The sequence below is a fragment of the Sprattus sprattus genome, assembly GCF_963457725.1.
Source record: "Sprattus sprattus genome assembly, chromosome: 20".
Lineage (NCBI taxonomy): Eukaryota > Metazoa > Chordata > Actinopteri > Clupeiformes > Clupeidae > Sprattus > Sprattus sprattus.
Genome location: NC_137918.1, coordinates 16,736,714 through 16,753,840, shown reverse-complemented (window position 1 = coordinate 16,753,840; position 17,127 = coordinate 16,736,714). Strand labels below are relative to the sequence as shown.

At 40.3% G+C, this 17,127-nt stretch overlaps 1 protein-coding gene across 1 annotated transcript; it reads right to left on the bottom strand.

Moving 5' to 3' along the window:
- Positions 1-122: 122 nt before the first annotated feature.
- LOC308381606 (NACHT, LRR and PYD domains-containing protein 3-like) lies at positions 123-15,777 on the bottom strand (the record flags this gene model as incomplete). Its single annotated transcript, XM_080859196.1, has 11 exons — positions 123-306; positions 541-714; positions 4,558-4,723; positions 6,110-6,201; positions 7,663-7,836; positions 8,374-8,547; positions 9,641-9,814; positions 10,852-11,025; positions 11,496-11,669; positions 13,668-15,468; positions 15,594-15,777. 11 exons carry the CDS (start codon positions 15,775-15,777, stop codon positions 123-125), a joined length of 3,471 nt encoding a protein of 1,156 aa, XP_080715322.1.
- Positions 15,778-17,127: the final 1,350 nt, after the last annotated feature.

Sequence of the window (17,127 nt, the reverse complement as noted above, 5' to 3'; positions counted from 1 at the left end):
AAGAAGACCTTTCCTCGCAGAAGAAGACAAGCCTTGTGGCACGCCACCGTGCTGTGCAGAAGTTACCATGGCTAGTGTCTGATTAAACATGTTCTTTTGCTTAGCCGTCTTCCACAAGTCTCTTATACCGAACAAGCTATCATGAACCAAGTTCGGGCCTTGGCAGTTGCATCAGGAAACTTAGTAAAAACTGTGTCGGGCCCATTTCCTTGGCTGTTGACCACTTGCCACGGTTCTAAAGCCTTTGGAACATTGCTGCCAATCAACAACTCCAGATAGGCTTTGACTGTAAGAAGGTTCACCTCCCTAAGGTAAGGAAATCTAGAGAGATCGTCATTGGTGGGAATGCTACTTGTGTCTACTGGCATGCTTTCCTGAGTGTATACCTCTGGTAATGAAATAAAGTAGTTTTCATCTACAGCAGAGATCTCTAACCCTGTGATGATGTCTGACCCTGTAAGCAAAATGACGTCCCCGCGACGTCCTCTAATGGTCTCTCTGAACGTGTAAATTAAAAAGAATGTAACAACATCCACTAACATCAGTTTCTGCAGTCTGCAGTGGGAATCCTCCAGTAAAGCACACAGCTGAGTCACTCCCAAGGCTTCTGGTATGAGCTTACTCAGATCCAGCTCAGTCACGAGTAAGGGGTTTGAACCAACAGCTGAAGCCACAGCAGCACAGGCTTCCTCAGCAGCACTCCCCTTCAGGAACCTGTACAAATAGAGACAATAAACATATCTGTTGCTGAAACAAAACATCATCACTGGTGCTTAAATAAAAAAAAACACAAAAACATTACAACTTCTGCCAAGGCAGCCTTTTACAAAAATGAAAAAATAAGTCTGCCTGGCCTGGTGCAGCAGATTTAAATCTAGCAGGCTGAGTTTTCACTGCAACAGCTGAGCTCATCCTGTCACTTTCAATATAATGTTCATCTATGGTCATTAGCGAAGTCAACAACTTAAAATATGAGGTGTGGCTATTAAATAGAGGGACTAATGCTTTATGTCAATTGTAATTAAGAAGACTTGTTATAGTCATAAAACTCGTCTCATTTTTATTTTTTTATTTGAAACTCTTTGAAATAGTCTTGGTCTTGATATACATTTACCTGAGATAGTTCAGTTTACACTGCAGGTCCTCCTTTAGGTCTAAAAGCAGTTTGACTCCTGATTCCCCTGGGTAATTTCCTCTGAGATCCAGTTTTCTGAGATGATTGGGATTTAACCTCAAGGCTGAAGCCAGACTAGCATAGCCCTCCTCTGTGATACTGCAGCCTGAGAGTCTACAGTGATAATATAGTCATAATTCAGTCAAGGCAAACACAACAAGACATTTGCAATATATTTAAAGTAAGAATATTTTTGTAGATTATTGAGGGGATCAGTAGTTTACTACGTCAGGTATATTGGATGACAGAGCATTTGAAAGGTTGAAAATATTGCACACTGAAGGTGGTATTCCCACCCAAATGCATGATGCTATGGTCAAGGGGTCACGGAACGTGGGACGACACAGAGATTGCAGGGAGGTGGGAGTTTATTGAAACCAGCCAGTACAGGGTTCACAGGGGGGAAAAAACGGGAAAAGACACAAAAGCAACTCGGGACAGATGATAAGTTCAGACTGGAATAAACAAAATATCAAATTGCAAAAAACTGTAACGCACAAAAGATCAAAATGCAAAAAACTGTAACGCACAAAAGATCAAAATCCAAAAACTATAACGCACAAAAGATCAAATCCAAAACTATAACACATCATTTTGACTGGGGGAACTAGAAAGACCTGGGTGTCATGGAGATCATGGATCCAGAGCTTGTATCGTCTGACTGAGGCTGTAGCGGAGGTGTGTGAGGGGGGGGGGGGGGGGGGGGCCAGAGCAGGGTTCAGCGCAGACATCACACAAGCTTCCATTGATAATTAACTGAAGGGTTTTGTTTTCCGTGTGTGTCTGTGTGTTTGTAAGTGTGTGTGTACGTGTGATCAAGTAAGTGTGTGTGTGTGTGTGTTTTTAAGTGTGTGTGTGTGTGTGTTTCTAAGTGTGTGTGTGTGTGTGTGTGTGTGTGTGTGTGTGTATTTGAGAGTGCTTGTGTGTGTCTTCTTGAGAGTGTGAGTGTGTGTGTTAGTGTGTGTATTTGTAAATGTGTTATATGTGTGTGTGTGTGTGTGTGTGTATGTGTATGTAGGTGTGTGTGTGTGTGTGTGTGTGTGTGTGTGTGTGTGTGTGTGTGTGTGTGTGTGTGTGTTTGTGTAATAAAGATGGAAAATAAGAGTGATAAGAAGTGTTTACTGGTGGATTAATAGTGAACATGTGAAAAGCATGATAAGTCACTGTCACTCTCAAATTCACTTGTCACGACTCAACAGACAGCGTGCCCTCCAGGACAGCAGAGGGCACTAAAGAGTCGGAGCAAGGCCGGCTCAGCCAAGTTGGTGAGGACGTGAGCAGCCATGGAACCCTGAATTGTTTGTCAGTGCTCATTCATGGTTTGCATGCTACGGGCACTACTTTGCTGGCAAACTTCTTGTGGAATTTCTTGGAAGCTCTTTTGGATACTCTTTGTCTGTGCTGACCCGGCTTGCCGTGACTTTGGATTTTGGATTACACTTTGGACTCTTTGCTTGGACTCTTTTTGATTCACAGTATTGAACCCCACTTGTCTTTAAACTCCCCTTTGTCTTGCCCTATCTGGATACCTCGACTTTGCTGGCTACTCTGTGTACTTTGACCCTGGACTGTGCCTTGACCTTGATTTTGGATTACCCTTGAGCAAACCGTTTTGATGAACTTAAATTTTGCCTTTGTTTCACAAGTGTGACTTGATCCAGTGTGTGGTCGTGATTTAATATCCTGCTTTGCCTTATTCCTCTGTTGACCACTTCCTAAGTTATTTAAGTTACTCAGCCCAATAAAAGCTCTAAACTGCATCTGCGACTGTGCTCTTCATTCCAACCTGACATCACTGATAACAACTCAGTATCTGGTCTTGTGATACTCCCCTTAGTTCCTCCAGTTTACAGTTGGGATCCTGCAGAAGAGAAGAAAGATGCTTCACTCCTGAGTCTCCTGCTTTATTCCCATTCAGCCACAGCCCTCTCATGTGTGAAGGGTTTGATCTCAGTGCTGATGCAAGAGAGCTGAATCCCTCTTCCGTAATACTGCAGTTTGACATGCTGTAGAGACAAAATATAATACAAAAATATAATGTATGTCATTTTAGACTAAATAAAATGTGATGAGAATATATACCGTAAATCCTCCAATTGTGGCCGGGATTCAATTAGAAGCCGGGCTTCAGATAGTAGCCGGGGTCGTGGTCCATACAAACAAATAAAGGCCGGGCCCCGAATACAAGCCGGGGGTAAAATAAAGTAGCCTATTACTGTAGCCTACCAGCATCAGTCCTTCGGCTCAAAGTAGGCATCACAATTTAATTGAATGCATTTCACAAATAGATGTTCTCCTCATGTTTAATATTATAATATGTAATATTGTTGGCTAATTTCATGGGCTGTTTGCAATAAAAAAAAGAAATTTCCCCACGTAGGACTACTAGGCGAATGTTTAGCCTAAATGCACGTATCGTATAGCCTACTGTTGTTTATCTGTAACGTTTTAGTTGGCTAGGTTACTTTTTCCAGAAGGTATCATAAAACAGTTGTAGACTTACGTAACTTTGATATTAAATTCATAGAGATGGTGTATGCTGATTGATTGCTGAAGAACATTCGGGAGGAAAAAAAGCATAGAAGTTTGACATTGACCCGAGACGAATGCGATAGGCTACGACTAGCAGGTGGAGGTAGAAAGAAAGTTAGGCTGGATATCAAACCAGGTCGTTGAATACCTTTTTTTCAGTCCGCGATAAGCATAATAGAGTGTCTAGAAAAATGATTTAAATCAAGGCTTTGGGAATCTTTTTCTCCGTGACTGACAGTGGAGACCATAACTCCGATGTTTATTTTTTACGTTGACACACCGCACCTAAAGCGCTACGCGATTTGCAGGAAGTGTTGAACGCATATGCAATGAATTAGATTAGCCTACTGCAATTATGCCCATTATTTAAATAATACAATTCTATAACAGAAGATAAGTAAGAAATAAAGGCCTGCCCCTAATACAAGCCTGCCCCAAATAAAGGCCGGAACGCTGTGCAGCCTAAGTAAATAAAAGCCCCGGCCACAATTGGAGGATTTACGGTATATATATATATATATATATATATATACAGTATATATTGTGTGTAAGTGTCTGCGTAAGTAAGCGTGTGTAGGTTTGTAAGTGTGTGAGTGTGTGTGTGTGTGTGCGTGTAAGTGTGTGTGTGTAAGTTTGTGTGTGTGTGTACATTTGTGTGTGTGTGAACATTTGTGTGTGTGTGAAAGAGTGTGTGTGTGTGTGTGTGTGTGACATAAATATGGAAAATCAGGTTGATAAGAAGTGTTTACTGGTGGATTAATAGTGACCCTTTACATGTGAAGAGCATGCTAAGTCACTGTCACTGTCAAATTCACTGATAGCAGCTCAGTATTTGGTATTGTGATACTCACCTTAGTTCCTTCAGTTTACAGTTGGGATCCTCCAGAAGAGAAGTAAGATGCTTCACTCCTGAGTCTCCTACTTTATTCCCATTCAGCCACAGCTCTCTCATGTGTGAGGGGTTTGATCTCAGTGCTGATGCAAGAGAATTGAAGGCCTCTTCTGTAATACTGCAGTCTGACAGGCTGTAGAGAGAAAAGGAAGGTATTATTATAGAAAAATAAAGGTGTGTGGGATCAGATCTGATTGTGAATTAAGTGCAGCTGGCAGTGTGAATGTGACTGAGGCTGTAGCAGAGATGTGTGGGTTTAAAGACGAAACAGGGGGCGTGGCTGGAGCAGGGTTCAGCACAGACGTGACCCAAGGCCCCATTGCTAATTAACTGAATTTAAGGATTTGGGTCTCTAGTAACAACCCACGTTAGGAGAAAACATATCTGAGTCACCTAGTCATCGAGATTTGGGGAGTCAAACAGTTTGTGACATTGTGGTTTCATGATACTCTAAACATTTCTGAGTGTTTGTTCCAAAATGCACTTGATATTAATTTCGTAAACTGAGACAACTTCTGCAGTTCGTTAAGTGAGCTTTTATCATTGAAAAATGGACGGACCTTCAAGTCTCTGTGTGCCTGTCTTTATATTTTATCAAGAAATTAACAGTTAAAATGATTATACAGAACTCATTACTAGGGAACACTGAATAATCTAAATGTCTTACCTTAGTGTCTCCAGTGCACATTTTCGGTTCTCCAGTCCGCTACAGAGTTCTTGGACCCCAATATCTCCAATACTGTTGTCACTGAGATCCACATTTTTCAGTTTTGAAGATGCTTTGCTGAGGATACATGCCAGTGCTGTACAGCTCCTTTCAGTGAGCCCACAGCTATTGAGCCTTGAGGGAAAAACAGACACCAGTGACTATCAGCTCAATGAAAAGGACACTGCAGCCGTCTATATATTAGTGTTGTTCCTCTAAACTAAATCAAGAATCAGACCAAGGATCGTTGACATTGACAAGCCAGTAAGGTTTGGTTATAACTGCATGTGGCCCATCTCTTTGGCTGTTTGCCACTTTCCACTCTTCTAAAGCCTTTGGAACATTGCTGCCAATCAACAACTCAAGAATGGCTTTGACTGTTAAAAGGTTCACCTCCCTAAGGTGAGGAAATCTAGAGAGATCATCATTGGTGGGAATGCTACTTGTGTCTACTGGCATGCTTTCCTGAGTGTACCTCTGGTAATGCAATAAAGTAGTTCTCAACAGATCTCTAACCCTGTGATGATGTCTGAGCTAACAGGCTTCTTCTGGGACATAGTTCAGAGCTAGATATTGGCCAACGGTCACTTAAGAAAACCTCTGTATTCATTGCGCAGAGGAAGCACCTTTAAGTCGTTAAAAAGACTAACTTAACATCCTCCAAAAAGAGAATAATGCAGCTTATGTGTGTAAATTAAAAAGAATGTAACGACATCCACTAACATCAGTTTCTGCAATCTGCAGTGGGAATCCTCCAGTAAAGCACAAAGCTGAGTCACTCCCAAGGCTACTGGTATGAGCTCACTCAGATCCAGATCAGTCATGAGTAAGGGGTTTGAACCCACAGCTGAAGCCAAAGCAGCACATGCTTCCTCAGCAGCACTCCCCTTCAGGAACCTGTAAAAAAAGAGACAAGAAATATATCTGTTGTCACAAAAAAAACACAAAACATCATCACTGGTGCTTAAATAAAAAAACACTCAAAAACATTACAACTTCTACCAAGGCAGCCTTTTACAGAAATGTAAAAAGCAAGCTGAGCAGTCACATATGTCTTTTTCTCATGGGAAAGGAAGCAGTGCTTCCCACTAGTATAGTCTATTAATTCAATAAGTCTGCTTGACCTGGTGCAGCAGCTTTAAATCTAGCAGGCTGTGTTTTCACTGCAACAGCTGAGCTCATCCTGTCACTTTAAATATAATGTCCATCTATGGTAATTCATTATGCCCCTAAGTCAACATCTTAAAATATGAGGCGTGGCTTTTAAATAAAGAGACTAATGCCTTAAGGCAAGACACGGCAGGTGAAATATCGATTTTTTTCATGCCCTGGTCAAATTTCAGATTTTGGGCTAGTTTGCCTCTTTAACTTGTTATCTTTCATACTACCATAAAGAAAACGTCAAAATTACACATTTAAGTGTCTGTTTCACTGCATTTAGTTCAGCCGCGGCATCCATTTTCTCCTAACTTTACCAAGAATTCTCCCTTGAACCACGTTCAGCGTTTCGTCTTTTTACACGACATCTGTCATGTCTGGAATGACTTTAACGCTATGAGCCTCGATCAGAAGGCTGTGTAATCCAAATATGGGCATTTCCTTTCTTTTCAGCAACCAATCCTGACTTTCTGAAGGGATTCATTGGCTGACGGCGCTTTTCTGCTAACGTGATTCGCTCAGTGCCCCACGTGTTGTCTTTAAATGCGGTTTTCTCAAAATGAGTGTTTTTTCATTTTTAGGTACACATTTCTCAGCCTATGTAGAACCTAGGTACACCACACTTCCCAGTTTCACACATAGCATTGTTATGAAGACATCTACAGATGGATTTATTTATAAATTGTTCCTGGCCAGATTTATGGGTCATTTTACCTGGAAATCATGGCGAAAATAGGGTTTTTAAGGCCACGCATAGTATATTTTGATTTCCCAGGTCATAAAAGCAGATATCCTAAAATCCATCTGAGTATTTTTTGTCATTTGATATATAAACAAAATAAAAAAAGAATTTTGGTCCTGGCTTTATCACAGTTTAAGATTCATGTACCTGAAATATATGCAAAAACGTGCATATTTAATGAGATCCAGCCTAATTAGCATAATTAAATATGCAAAATTCTAAAACTTGTAATACATTTTTTTCTTGTAATGATGTATGTAGTCAACTGGTAAAGTTTCATGGTGATCCCTTGTATTTAATTTTTTTACCCTATTCACCTGCCATGTCTCGCCTTAAGTTAATTGCAATGAAGAAGACTTGTTATAGTCATAGAACTCGTATACTCGTAATAACAGTCTCATTATTTTAGTTTGTTTTTAAAACTCTTTGTAATATTCTTGGTCTTGATATCCATTTACCTGAGATTTTTCAGTTTACTCTGCGGGTCCTCCTTTAGGTCTAAAAGCAGTTTGACTCCTGATTCCCCTGGATCATTTCCTCTAAGATCCAGCTCTCTGAGATGATTGGGATTTAACCTCAAGGCTGAAGCCAGACTAGCATAGCCCTCCTCCATGATACTGCAGTCTGAGAGTCTACAGTGATACAATAGTCATAATTCAGTCAAGGCAAACACAACAAGATATTTGCAGTATTTCAAATATCTTAATAAGTATTGAAGTCAACGTGTCTGCTTTACATGAAGCAGAAGTTCTTCACACATCTTTTAAGGACGGCCACAATGCTTTGAAACAACGTGTTTATAAGTAACATTATTCAAAGGTGTTCTTTCTCATTATGACACCTAGTCATCGAGATTTGGGAAGTCAAACAGTTTGTGACATTGTGGTTTCATGATACTCTAAACATGTCTGAGTGTTTGTTCCAAAATGCACTTGATATTCATTTTGTAAACTGAGAAAACTTCTGCAGTTCGTTCAGTGAGCTTTTATCATTGAAAAATGGACGGAACTTCAAGTCTATGTGCGTCTGAAACTTAACATGAAAATTTGAAAAAGTGTATAGGAAATACTATCTGTGTGCCTGTCTTGATATTTGATCAGGAAATGAACAGTTAAAATTATTATACAGAACTCATTATTAGGGAACACTGAATAATGTAAATGTCTTACCTGAGTGTCTCCAGTGCACAGTTTCGGTTTTCCAGTCCGCTACAGAGTTCTTGGACCCCAATATCTCTAATACTGTTGTCATTGAGATCCACATTTTTCAGTTTTGAAGATGCTTTGCTGAGGATACATGCCAGTGCTGTACAGCTCCTTTCAGTGAGCCCACAGCTATTGAGCCTTGAGGAAAAAACAGTCACCAGTGACTATAAGCTCAATGAAAAGGACACTGCTGCCATATATACGTATATATTAGTGTTGTGCCTGTGCAAGCAAGGTGTGCAAGCACCTGCAAGTGATAATCCATAATCAGCACATTGGCAAATAGAGAGACAGCAGCCCTCGTGATAAAGCATGGAACATTTCATATTTAGAATGTCTTAATAAGTATTGAAGTCAACGTGTCTGCTTTACATGAAGCAGAAGTTCTTCACACATCTTTTAAGGACGACCACAATGCTTTGAAACTACGAGAGAAATCAGCTGTCACCTGGCTATTACCTGACCAATAGGCCAACCTCTAAAACTCAGTGATAGTATTCACAACTAATTTGTCCTTCAATCTCAAATATGTTTAAACGGCATATGGTATTGCACCCGTGACGCAAGCGCGGGTAGAGCTTTTTTCTGTAATCTGTCCGCTCATATACAAAAGCTAACATTAACGTGAAGTGGAGTTAACTTGTAGCCAACACCATTGTATTAAAAACACTGACAACACGCACACATATTGAGGAAGAATACCTTTGAATAATGAAACTTATAAACACGTTGTTTCAAAGCATTGTGGCCGTCCTTAAAAGATGTGTCAAGAACTTTTGAAGATGCTTTGCTGAGGATACATGCCAGTGCTGTACAGCTCCTTTCAGTGAGCCCACAGCTATTGAGCCTTGAGGTAAAAACAGTCACCAGTGACTATAAGCTCAATGAAAAGGACAAGGTGTTGTGCCTGTGCAAGCAAGGTGTGCAAGCACCTGCAAGTGATAATCCATAATCAGCACATTGGCAAATAGTTGCATACCACATAACTGTCGTTGGACTTTAGACTCTGAGAAGGTGGTATGTTGCAATTTATGTTGATTTCTTTGCAGATGTATCGTTTTTGAGAATAAAATAAATCACATTTAGGATAACAGCCTTCTTTATGTGTGTGCAATAAAGATGGAAAATCATAGTGATAAATAGTGACCCTTTACATGTGTAGAGCATGATAAGTCACTGTCATTGTCAAATTCACTGATAGCAACTCAGCATTTGGTCTTGTGATACTCACCTTAGTGTCTCCAGTTTACAGTTGGGATCCTCCAGAAGAGAAGAAAGACGCTTCACTCCTGAGTCTCCTACTTTACTCCCATTCAGCCACAGATCTCTCATGTGTGAGGGGTTTGATCTCAGTGCTGATGAAAGAGAACTGAAGCCCTCTTCTGTAATACTGCAGTTTGACAGCCTGTGGAGAGAAAAGGATAATATCATTATAAAAAATAAATGCAGAGATTGAAGTGTTCTTTCGTTTTTCGCTATGGAGGGATATTTTGTTCTTGTTGTCAATCTGCGCTTAAAGCTCTGCTCGTTTTTGTCCTAGAGACATACAAAGAACACCCCCAGAAACCTTGAATCTATAAAAAATATATTCTCAAAAATTAAAAAATTAAATATCACTTTGAAAGAAGAATAGAAGTAAAACCTTGCACATTTTAGTCTCAGAGTGACAAAACAGCTGCTTAAGAGAGCTATTCATATGATGAACACATGGTAAATCTGCGATCTGTATTGGGTCATGACGTAGCAAAAAAAAACGAGAAAACACCCTGTTTTACCCGTAACCACATGTTGGGTTGTTTTCATACATCATACATACAGTTCTGAAGACGGCGACGACAAACTATAAACCTTGAGCTTCGCCTTGACCCAGCTGAGGATATTTGTGATGAGTTAGTTATAATCAGTTTGACTAGCTCTTGTAATGAATGCTGCTGATTAACTTACAGGGAGTAAAACGCATCTTATATTATGCTCAGTGTTCTGAGCTGCTACCGCGATATTGAATCATATAAATGACTTCATGTCGCTAAGACTACTATGCAGTAAAATACATATCATGCTCAGAGTTAAGTTAATAATCCCCCCCTAATATAATGGCAGGGGAAACCCGGTCAATGACCACTTCATTTCAATACGACAATACAATGTCCCTGGTAACCACAAACCCAAACAGTTTCAATAACACATATGTGTAACTCTAGTTTTCATCTAAAGCAAAGATCTCTAACCCTGTGATAATGTCTGAGCTAACAGGCTTCTTCTGGGACATAATTCAGAGCTAGATATTGGCCAGCTGTCATTTGTAAAGAAAACCTCTATATTTATTGCACATAGGAAGCACTTTTAAGTCGTTCAAAGGCTTAACTAGACTTCCATCCTCCAAAAAGAGAAGAATGCAGCTTATGCATGTTAATTAAAAAGAAAGTGACATCATCCACTAACCTCAGTTTCTGCAGTGTGCAGTGGGAATCCTCCAGTAAAACACACAGCTGAGTCACTCCCAAGGCTTCTGGTATGAGCTCACTCAGATCCAGCTCAGTCATGAGTAAGGGGTTTGAACCCACAGCTGAAACCACAGCAGCAAAGCCTTCCTCAGCAGCACTCCCCTTCAGGAACCTGTACAAATAGAGACAATTAACATATCTGTTGTCTGGCACACAAAACCATTACATTTGCTTAAATTTAAAAAACACACAAACATTATAACTTCAGCCAAGGCAACCTTTCACAAAAATGAAAAAAATCAAACTGATCACTCACATAGTATGTGTTTTTCTCATGGGCTAGGAAACACTGCTACCCACTAGTGTAGTCTATTAGTTCAATAAGTCTGCTTGGCCTGGTGCAGCAGCTTTAAATTTAACAGGCTGAGTTTTCACTGCAACAGCTGAGCTCATCCTGTCACTTTCAATATATTGTTCATCTATGGTCATTAGTGATGCCCCTAAATGTGGCTATTAAATAAAGAGATGCTTTAAGTTAATTGCAATGATGTAGACTTGTTATAGTCATAGAACTCGTTTACTCATAATAACAGTCTCATTATCTTTTTTATTGTAATATTCTTGGTTAATATTTCCATTTACCTGAGATTTTTCAGTTTACACTGCGGGTCCTCCTTAAGATCTGAAAGCAGTTTGACTCCTGATTCCCCTGGATCATTTCCTCTGAGATCCAGCTCTCTGAGATGATTGGGATTTAACCTCAAGGCTGAAGCCAGACTAGCATAGCCGTCCTCTGTGATACTGCAGTCTGAGAGTCTACGGTGATAATATAGTCATAATTCAGTCAAGGCAAACACAACAAGACATTTGCAGTATATTTGAAGCAGCATAACGGATAAAAAAAAACAGAGAAACCTCTTGAAATGTGCTTACTTTTACTATTTACAAACTAGTTACTCAACAACTGTCTTAACACAGTCAAACATCAAGCAAGGTCAACACAAGACAAAGCAAGACGGCAAATAAGCTACTAACTAGTTCGGCAGACAGTAGAAACCGGGTGGCTTCAGGCAAACCTGCAGAACACAGTAATATGCCTACGGACCCTGGTATGGCAATGGCACGGAGGCGATTTTTCATATTAAAATTCATTTTAGCGGCCCAATTTTTTTTAAGCTGTTATTTTCAGGTAAAACTGCTTATCCTAACCCTAATCCTGAAGTATAATTACTGCATAATGCCACTTTAAAGTAAGATTATTTTTGTAGGTTATTGAGGGGATCAGTAGTTTACTACATCAGGGACCTTGGATGACAGAGCATTCGAAAGGTTGAAAATAATGTACGCTGAGGTGGTATTCACACCCAAAATGCAGTAATACATGCATGGTGCTATGGTCAAGGGGTCATGGAACGTCAGACGACACAGAGATTGCAGGGAGTTGGGAGTTTATTGAAACCAGCCAGAACAGGGTTCACAGAGTAAAAATCATGCAAAAAAAAAAGGTAACTTGGGATACAAAAGCATGGAAAATTAACTAGAACGACCTGGGTGTCGTGGAGATCATGGAAACACGGGACCTGACGGTGCAGGAACGCGGGACCAGAACTAAGACTACACAACCTGGAAGAGGAGAACACTGGCGTGGCAGTGGAGGTTGGGGATCTGGAGCTTGTATCGTCTTGAGATATAACCTATAAGTGATGTGAGCGTGATCCGAGAACCGACAAGGGAGTGAAGGGAGTGTGGAGTTTAAGTAAGGAGAGTGCCAGGTGTGTGGGATCAGTGCTGATTGTGAATGAAGTGCAGCTGGGAGTGTGAACATGACTGAGGCTGTAGCGGAGGTGTGTGAATTTAAAATCGAATAAAGGGGGACGTGGCCTGAGCAGGGTTCAGCGCACAAGGTCTGGAAGGATCTTCAAGTCATGAAAATTTTAAATGAAGAAATACTGTCTGTCTGTCTCTTTGTCTGTCTGTCTGTCTGTCTGCAACCATGGGGATATTTTATCAAGCAATGAAACAGTTGAATCATCCCACAGAACTAATTCCTAGAGAATACTGAAGAATCAAAATGTCTTACCTGAGTGTCTCCAGTGCACAGTTTGGGTTCTCCAGTCCACTACAGAGTTCTTGGACTCCGATACCTCCAATACGGTTGTCACTGAGATCCACATTTTTCAGTTTTGAAGACGCTTTGCTGAGGATACATGCCAGTGCTGTACAGCTCCTTTCAGTGAGCCCACAGCTATTGAGCCTTGAGGGGAAAACAGCCACCAGTGTCTATAAACTCAATTAAATGCTGCTGTCTGTATTTTAGTGTTTTGCTTCTAAACCAACTCAAAAATCAGGCAAAATGTCTTTTTTGCATATCAGAAGCTGGATTTCCATCTAATTCATTCCCATCTTTTATGCGCTTTCATGAAAACTCAGCTAAACAACTGCGAATCAGTGAACTTTCATCATCGGTATTATGCAAATAAAAAATGGACACTCTCCTAATTAAGGGAGGAACGTGAACAGCGTGGGATCACAACATAAGGTTGTCAGAGCAACTTTAAAAGGGAAATGAAGTGCAACAAATGCGAATTAACCCATTTAACTAAAAAACTCGCATTATACCAGAACAGCAGGTTAATCCACCCGCCTCTAGCAAATAGAATATTTATTTGCAAAAGATTTTTATAAGAATTCCAGTGTTTCCAGTCAGGGTTTATTATTCAAATAGTCAAATTGTGCATTAAAAACTTGGATAGAAACCCAGCTAGTGTCACCAACCCTTTCCTTTCTGAGAATACAGACTGCCACCATACTTACTGAGCCTTCTGGGATTCCTCCACTACTGGCTGAAGCCTGAGGAAAGCTTCATCAGATCTGATGTATTTCTTCAAGTCAAACACATCCAGCTTCTGTTCTGACGTCAGCAGCACAAACACTAGAGCTGACCACTGGGTAGGTGAGAGTTCAGCTTCAGAAAGTGTCCCAGAACTCAGGAAGCTCTGGACCTTTTCCACTAAGGAGTGATCATTGAGTTCATGCAGACAGTGGAAGAGGTTTATGACCCTTTCTGATGAAGGAACCTCCCTGATCTTTTCCTTAAGGTAACTGATAGTTTCTTCATTGCCCATGTGATTCTTTCCTCTCTGTAGTAGGCCATGAAGGAGAGTCTGGTTTGACTCCAGAGAGAGGCCAAGAAGGAAACGGAGGAATAGGTCAAAGCGTCCATCTTCATGCTCCAAAGCTTTGTCCACAGCACTCTTGTGGAAGATGATCATGGATTTGTGCACTGATCTCATTTCCCAAAGCTTAAAGACTTTTCTGAGGGCTTGATTTGGAGAAATGATGTTTTTCCTTTTCATTATTAACATCAGAAGAGCATACAAAGCTGCAAGATACTCCTGGACACTTAAATGCACAAAGCAGAACACCTTTCCTTGATAAAGCCCAGATTCTTCTCGAAAGATCTGGGAGCAGATGCCAGAGCATACTGCTGCCTCTTTGAAATCAATGCCACACTCTTGCAGGTCTTTTTCATAAAAAATCAGATTACCCTTCTCTAACTGTTCATATGCCAACTTTCCAAGACCAAGGATAACTTCCTGGTTCCACTGTGGATCAAGGTCATGCTCATTTTCAAACTTTATTCTCCTCTGTTTGGTTTGGAAAATAAGGAAATAGGTGTACATCTCTGTCAAAGTCTTTGGAATCTGTCCACCTCCTGAAGAGCCAAGGATTACTCCAAGAACAGTAGCAGCAATCCAGCAGAACACTGGTATGTGGCACATAATGTGGAGACTCCTTGATAATTTGATGTGAGAGATGACTTTGCTGACAAGATTTTGATCACTGATCCTCTTCCTGAAGTACTCCTCCTTCTGTGGGTCGTTGAACCCTTGTACCTCTGTGACCCGGTCAACACAATCAGGTGGGATTTGATTGGCTGCTGCTGGTCGAGAGGTTATCCAAAGTAAAGCAGAGGGGAGCAGATTACCCTTGATGACATTTGTCAGGAGTACGTCCAATGTGGTGACCTCTGTCACATCAGTCACACTTTCATTTTTCTGGAAGTCTAGTTGGAGTCGACATTCATCCAGACCATCAAATATGAACAAAGCTTTGTACTTCCCTTTGCTGGGAAAGGTTAACTGCTTTAATTCTGTGAAAAAGTGGTGGAGGAGACCCATCAATGAGAGCTGTTTTTCTCTCATGAGGTTGAGCTCCCTAAAAAGCAGTGGAAATATAAAGTGGATATCCTGATTTTCTTTTCCCTCTGCCCAGTCCAGGATGAACTTCTGAACTGAGACAGTTTTACCAATGCCAGCAACTCCTTTTGTGACAACACTTCTGATTGGTTTGTCTTGGCCAGGTAAGGGTTTAAAGATGTCACTGCATCTGATTGATGTCTCCTGTCCAGCTGGTCTCTTGGATCTTGACTCAATCTGTCTGACTTCATGCTCTTCATTTACTTTTCCCCTTCCTCCTTCTGTGATGTAGACCTCTGTGTAGATCTTGTCTAGAAGAGCAGCGCTTCCTTGCTTGGGTATTCCTTCAAAAACACTCTGGTACTTGATCTTGAGGTTTATTTTCAGCTCGGTCTGACACACTACATCCAGCTTATCTATTTCAAATATACAACATAAAACATAATGATGTTTTGCAAGCCACTGACGGAAAACAACAAACTGACGGTTAGTTAGCTAATTGATGCAAAAACATGCACGTGTGAAAAGAAAGAATTCTTACTCTCTTGCAGTTTGTCAGCGAGATCTTCCCGTTTCATAATCCTAAGGAAGTGCAGTGCCATATTCAGAGCCGCTTCTCTGGCATCATCCTCATCCTCCTCTTTACTCTCAAAGTTTTCTTGGTAATCTGGACTCAGCATCCTCTTGAATCTCTTCAGCTCATTCTTCACAAAGGTGATGATCATCTCCTCTAACACCTAAAGCACACAAATCTGGTAAAGGTCTTCAGTGCATTGCATTACAGAGCACTGATACACTACTTACATTAACCCTAAACCTGGTATATGTAAGTACAAAGGAATGCTCTATTTCTTAACACCATTTGCTCTGTTCTTTGAAGGGTGTGGTGCACATCTTGGGAAGATCTAACCTTTGGAAAATATATTCAGTAACCTGGCAATTTCTTGCATTTAATAACTTTAGTTCCTCAGAACAACCCATAACTCTTTATGTGAAGGGGTGGGCATAAGACTGACATGACACTGTCATAACCATAACATGACTCCTGTCAAAACATGAAGGAGTTTTTATGAACGTTTATGACTGTTGTCATTAAGTGGCATTTGGTCAATTATGTCATGTATAAGGGGAAGTTGACATAGTTTGGGATGTCATTGCTATGACAACTAGTATTAACCAAGACAACATAACCTGTCAAACATGCCATAACAGGCTGATGGTTAATGAGTAGCCATATTATATTTATGGTCAATCTTAGGTTATTTGAATTGTTATTTTCTTCAAAAAACAAGTACATTAGTGAGTAGTTCCATATTGTTGAGTGGTGGTATATATTACTAATCATGAACATATACTGCAGCAGCACTGCATTTAATGTCTGCATCAAACCTGGAATGTGTGCTTCAGATCCCCATGTAGACTCTGGGTGAACTGGTCACTGACAGCATCTGGTTTAAATTCCTCCACTTGGCTTCTGGGGATGAAAAATCAATGTGAAGAAATATGGAGCTAACCTTTAAACATAAAAAAAACACAGTTGACCCTGATTAAAACTACCCAGCTTGCTAACTGATACATTTGGCAACACTGTGCAGTAAAAGCTGGTCTTACATTTCCACAGGGTTTCGAGCCTTTATCAGAAACCTAGCGATTAGACTGAGTCGCTTATGAAAACAAAAGATGTGCTTTTTCCAAAACCATACCTCAAAAACTGTTAAAAACCTGCATCATGTGCCTTTAAGTAATATATGATATTAAATGTAAGAAGATTTCTTTTTCCTTGTCTTACGTTTTTGGGTCTGTACTTGTTCTGTCTTTTCTATGCTGTACTTATTTCAGAAAATGTTTTGTAAATTGATAATTTGGTGTTTTTAGTTTTTAGTCTGCCGACCGACGTGAGATTCGCACAAAATATTACCCATGATCAAGGCTTTGAACCGGTTCACGGAACGAAAACGAAAACCAGAAACTTTTGATGTTTTGCTAGGAACAGAAACGAAACCAGAAACTTAAAAAAAATATATGTTCCGGATCAGAATCGTTTACCTAAAATAATGGTAACCGGTTAATAACGT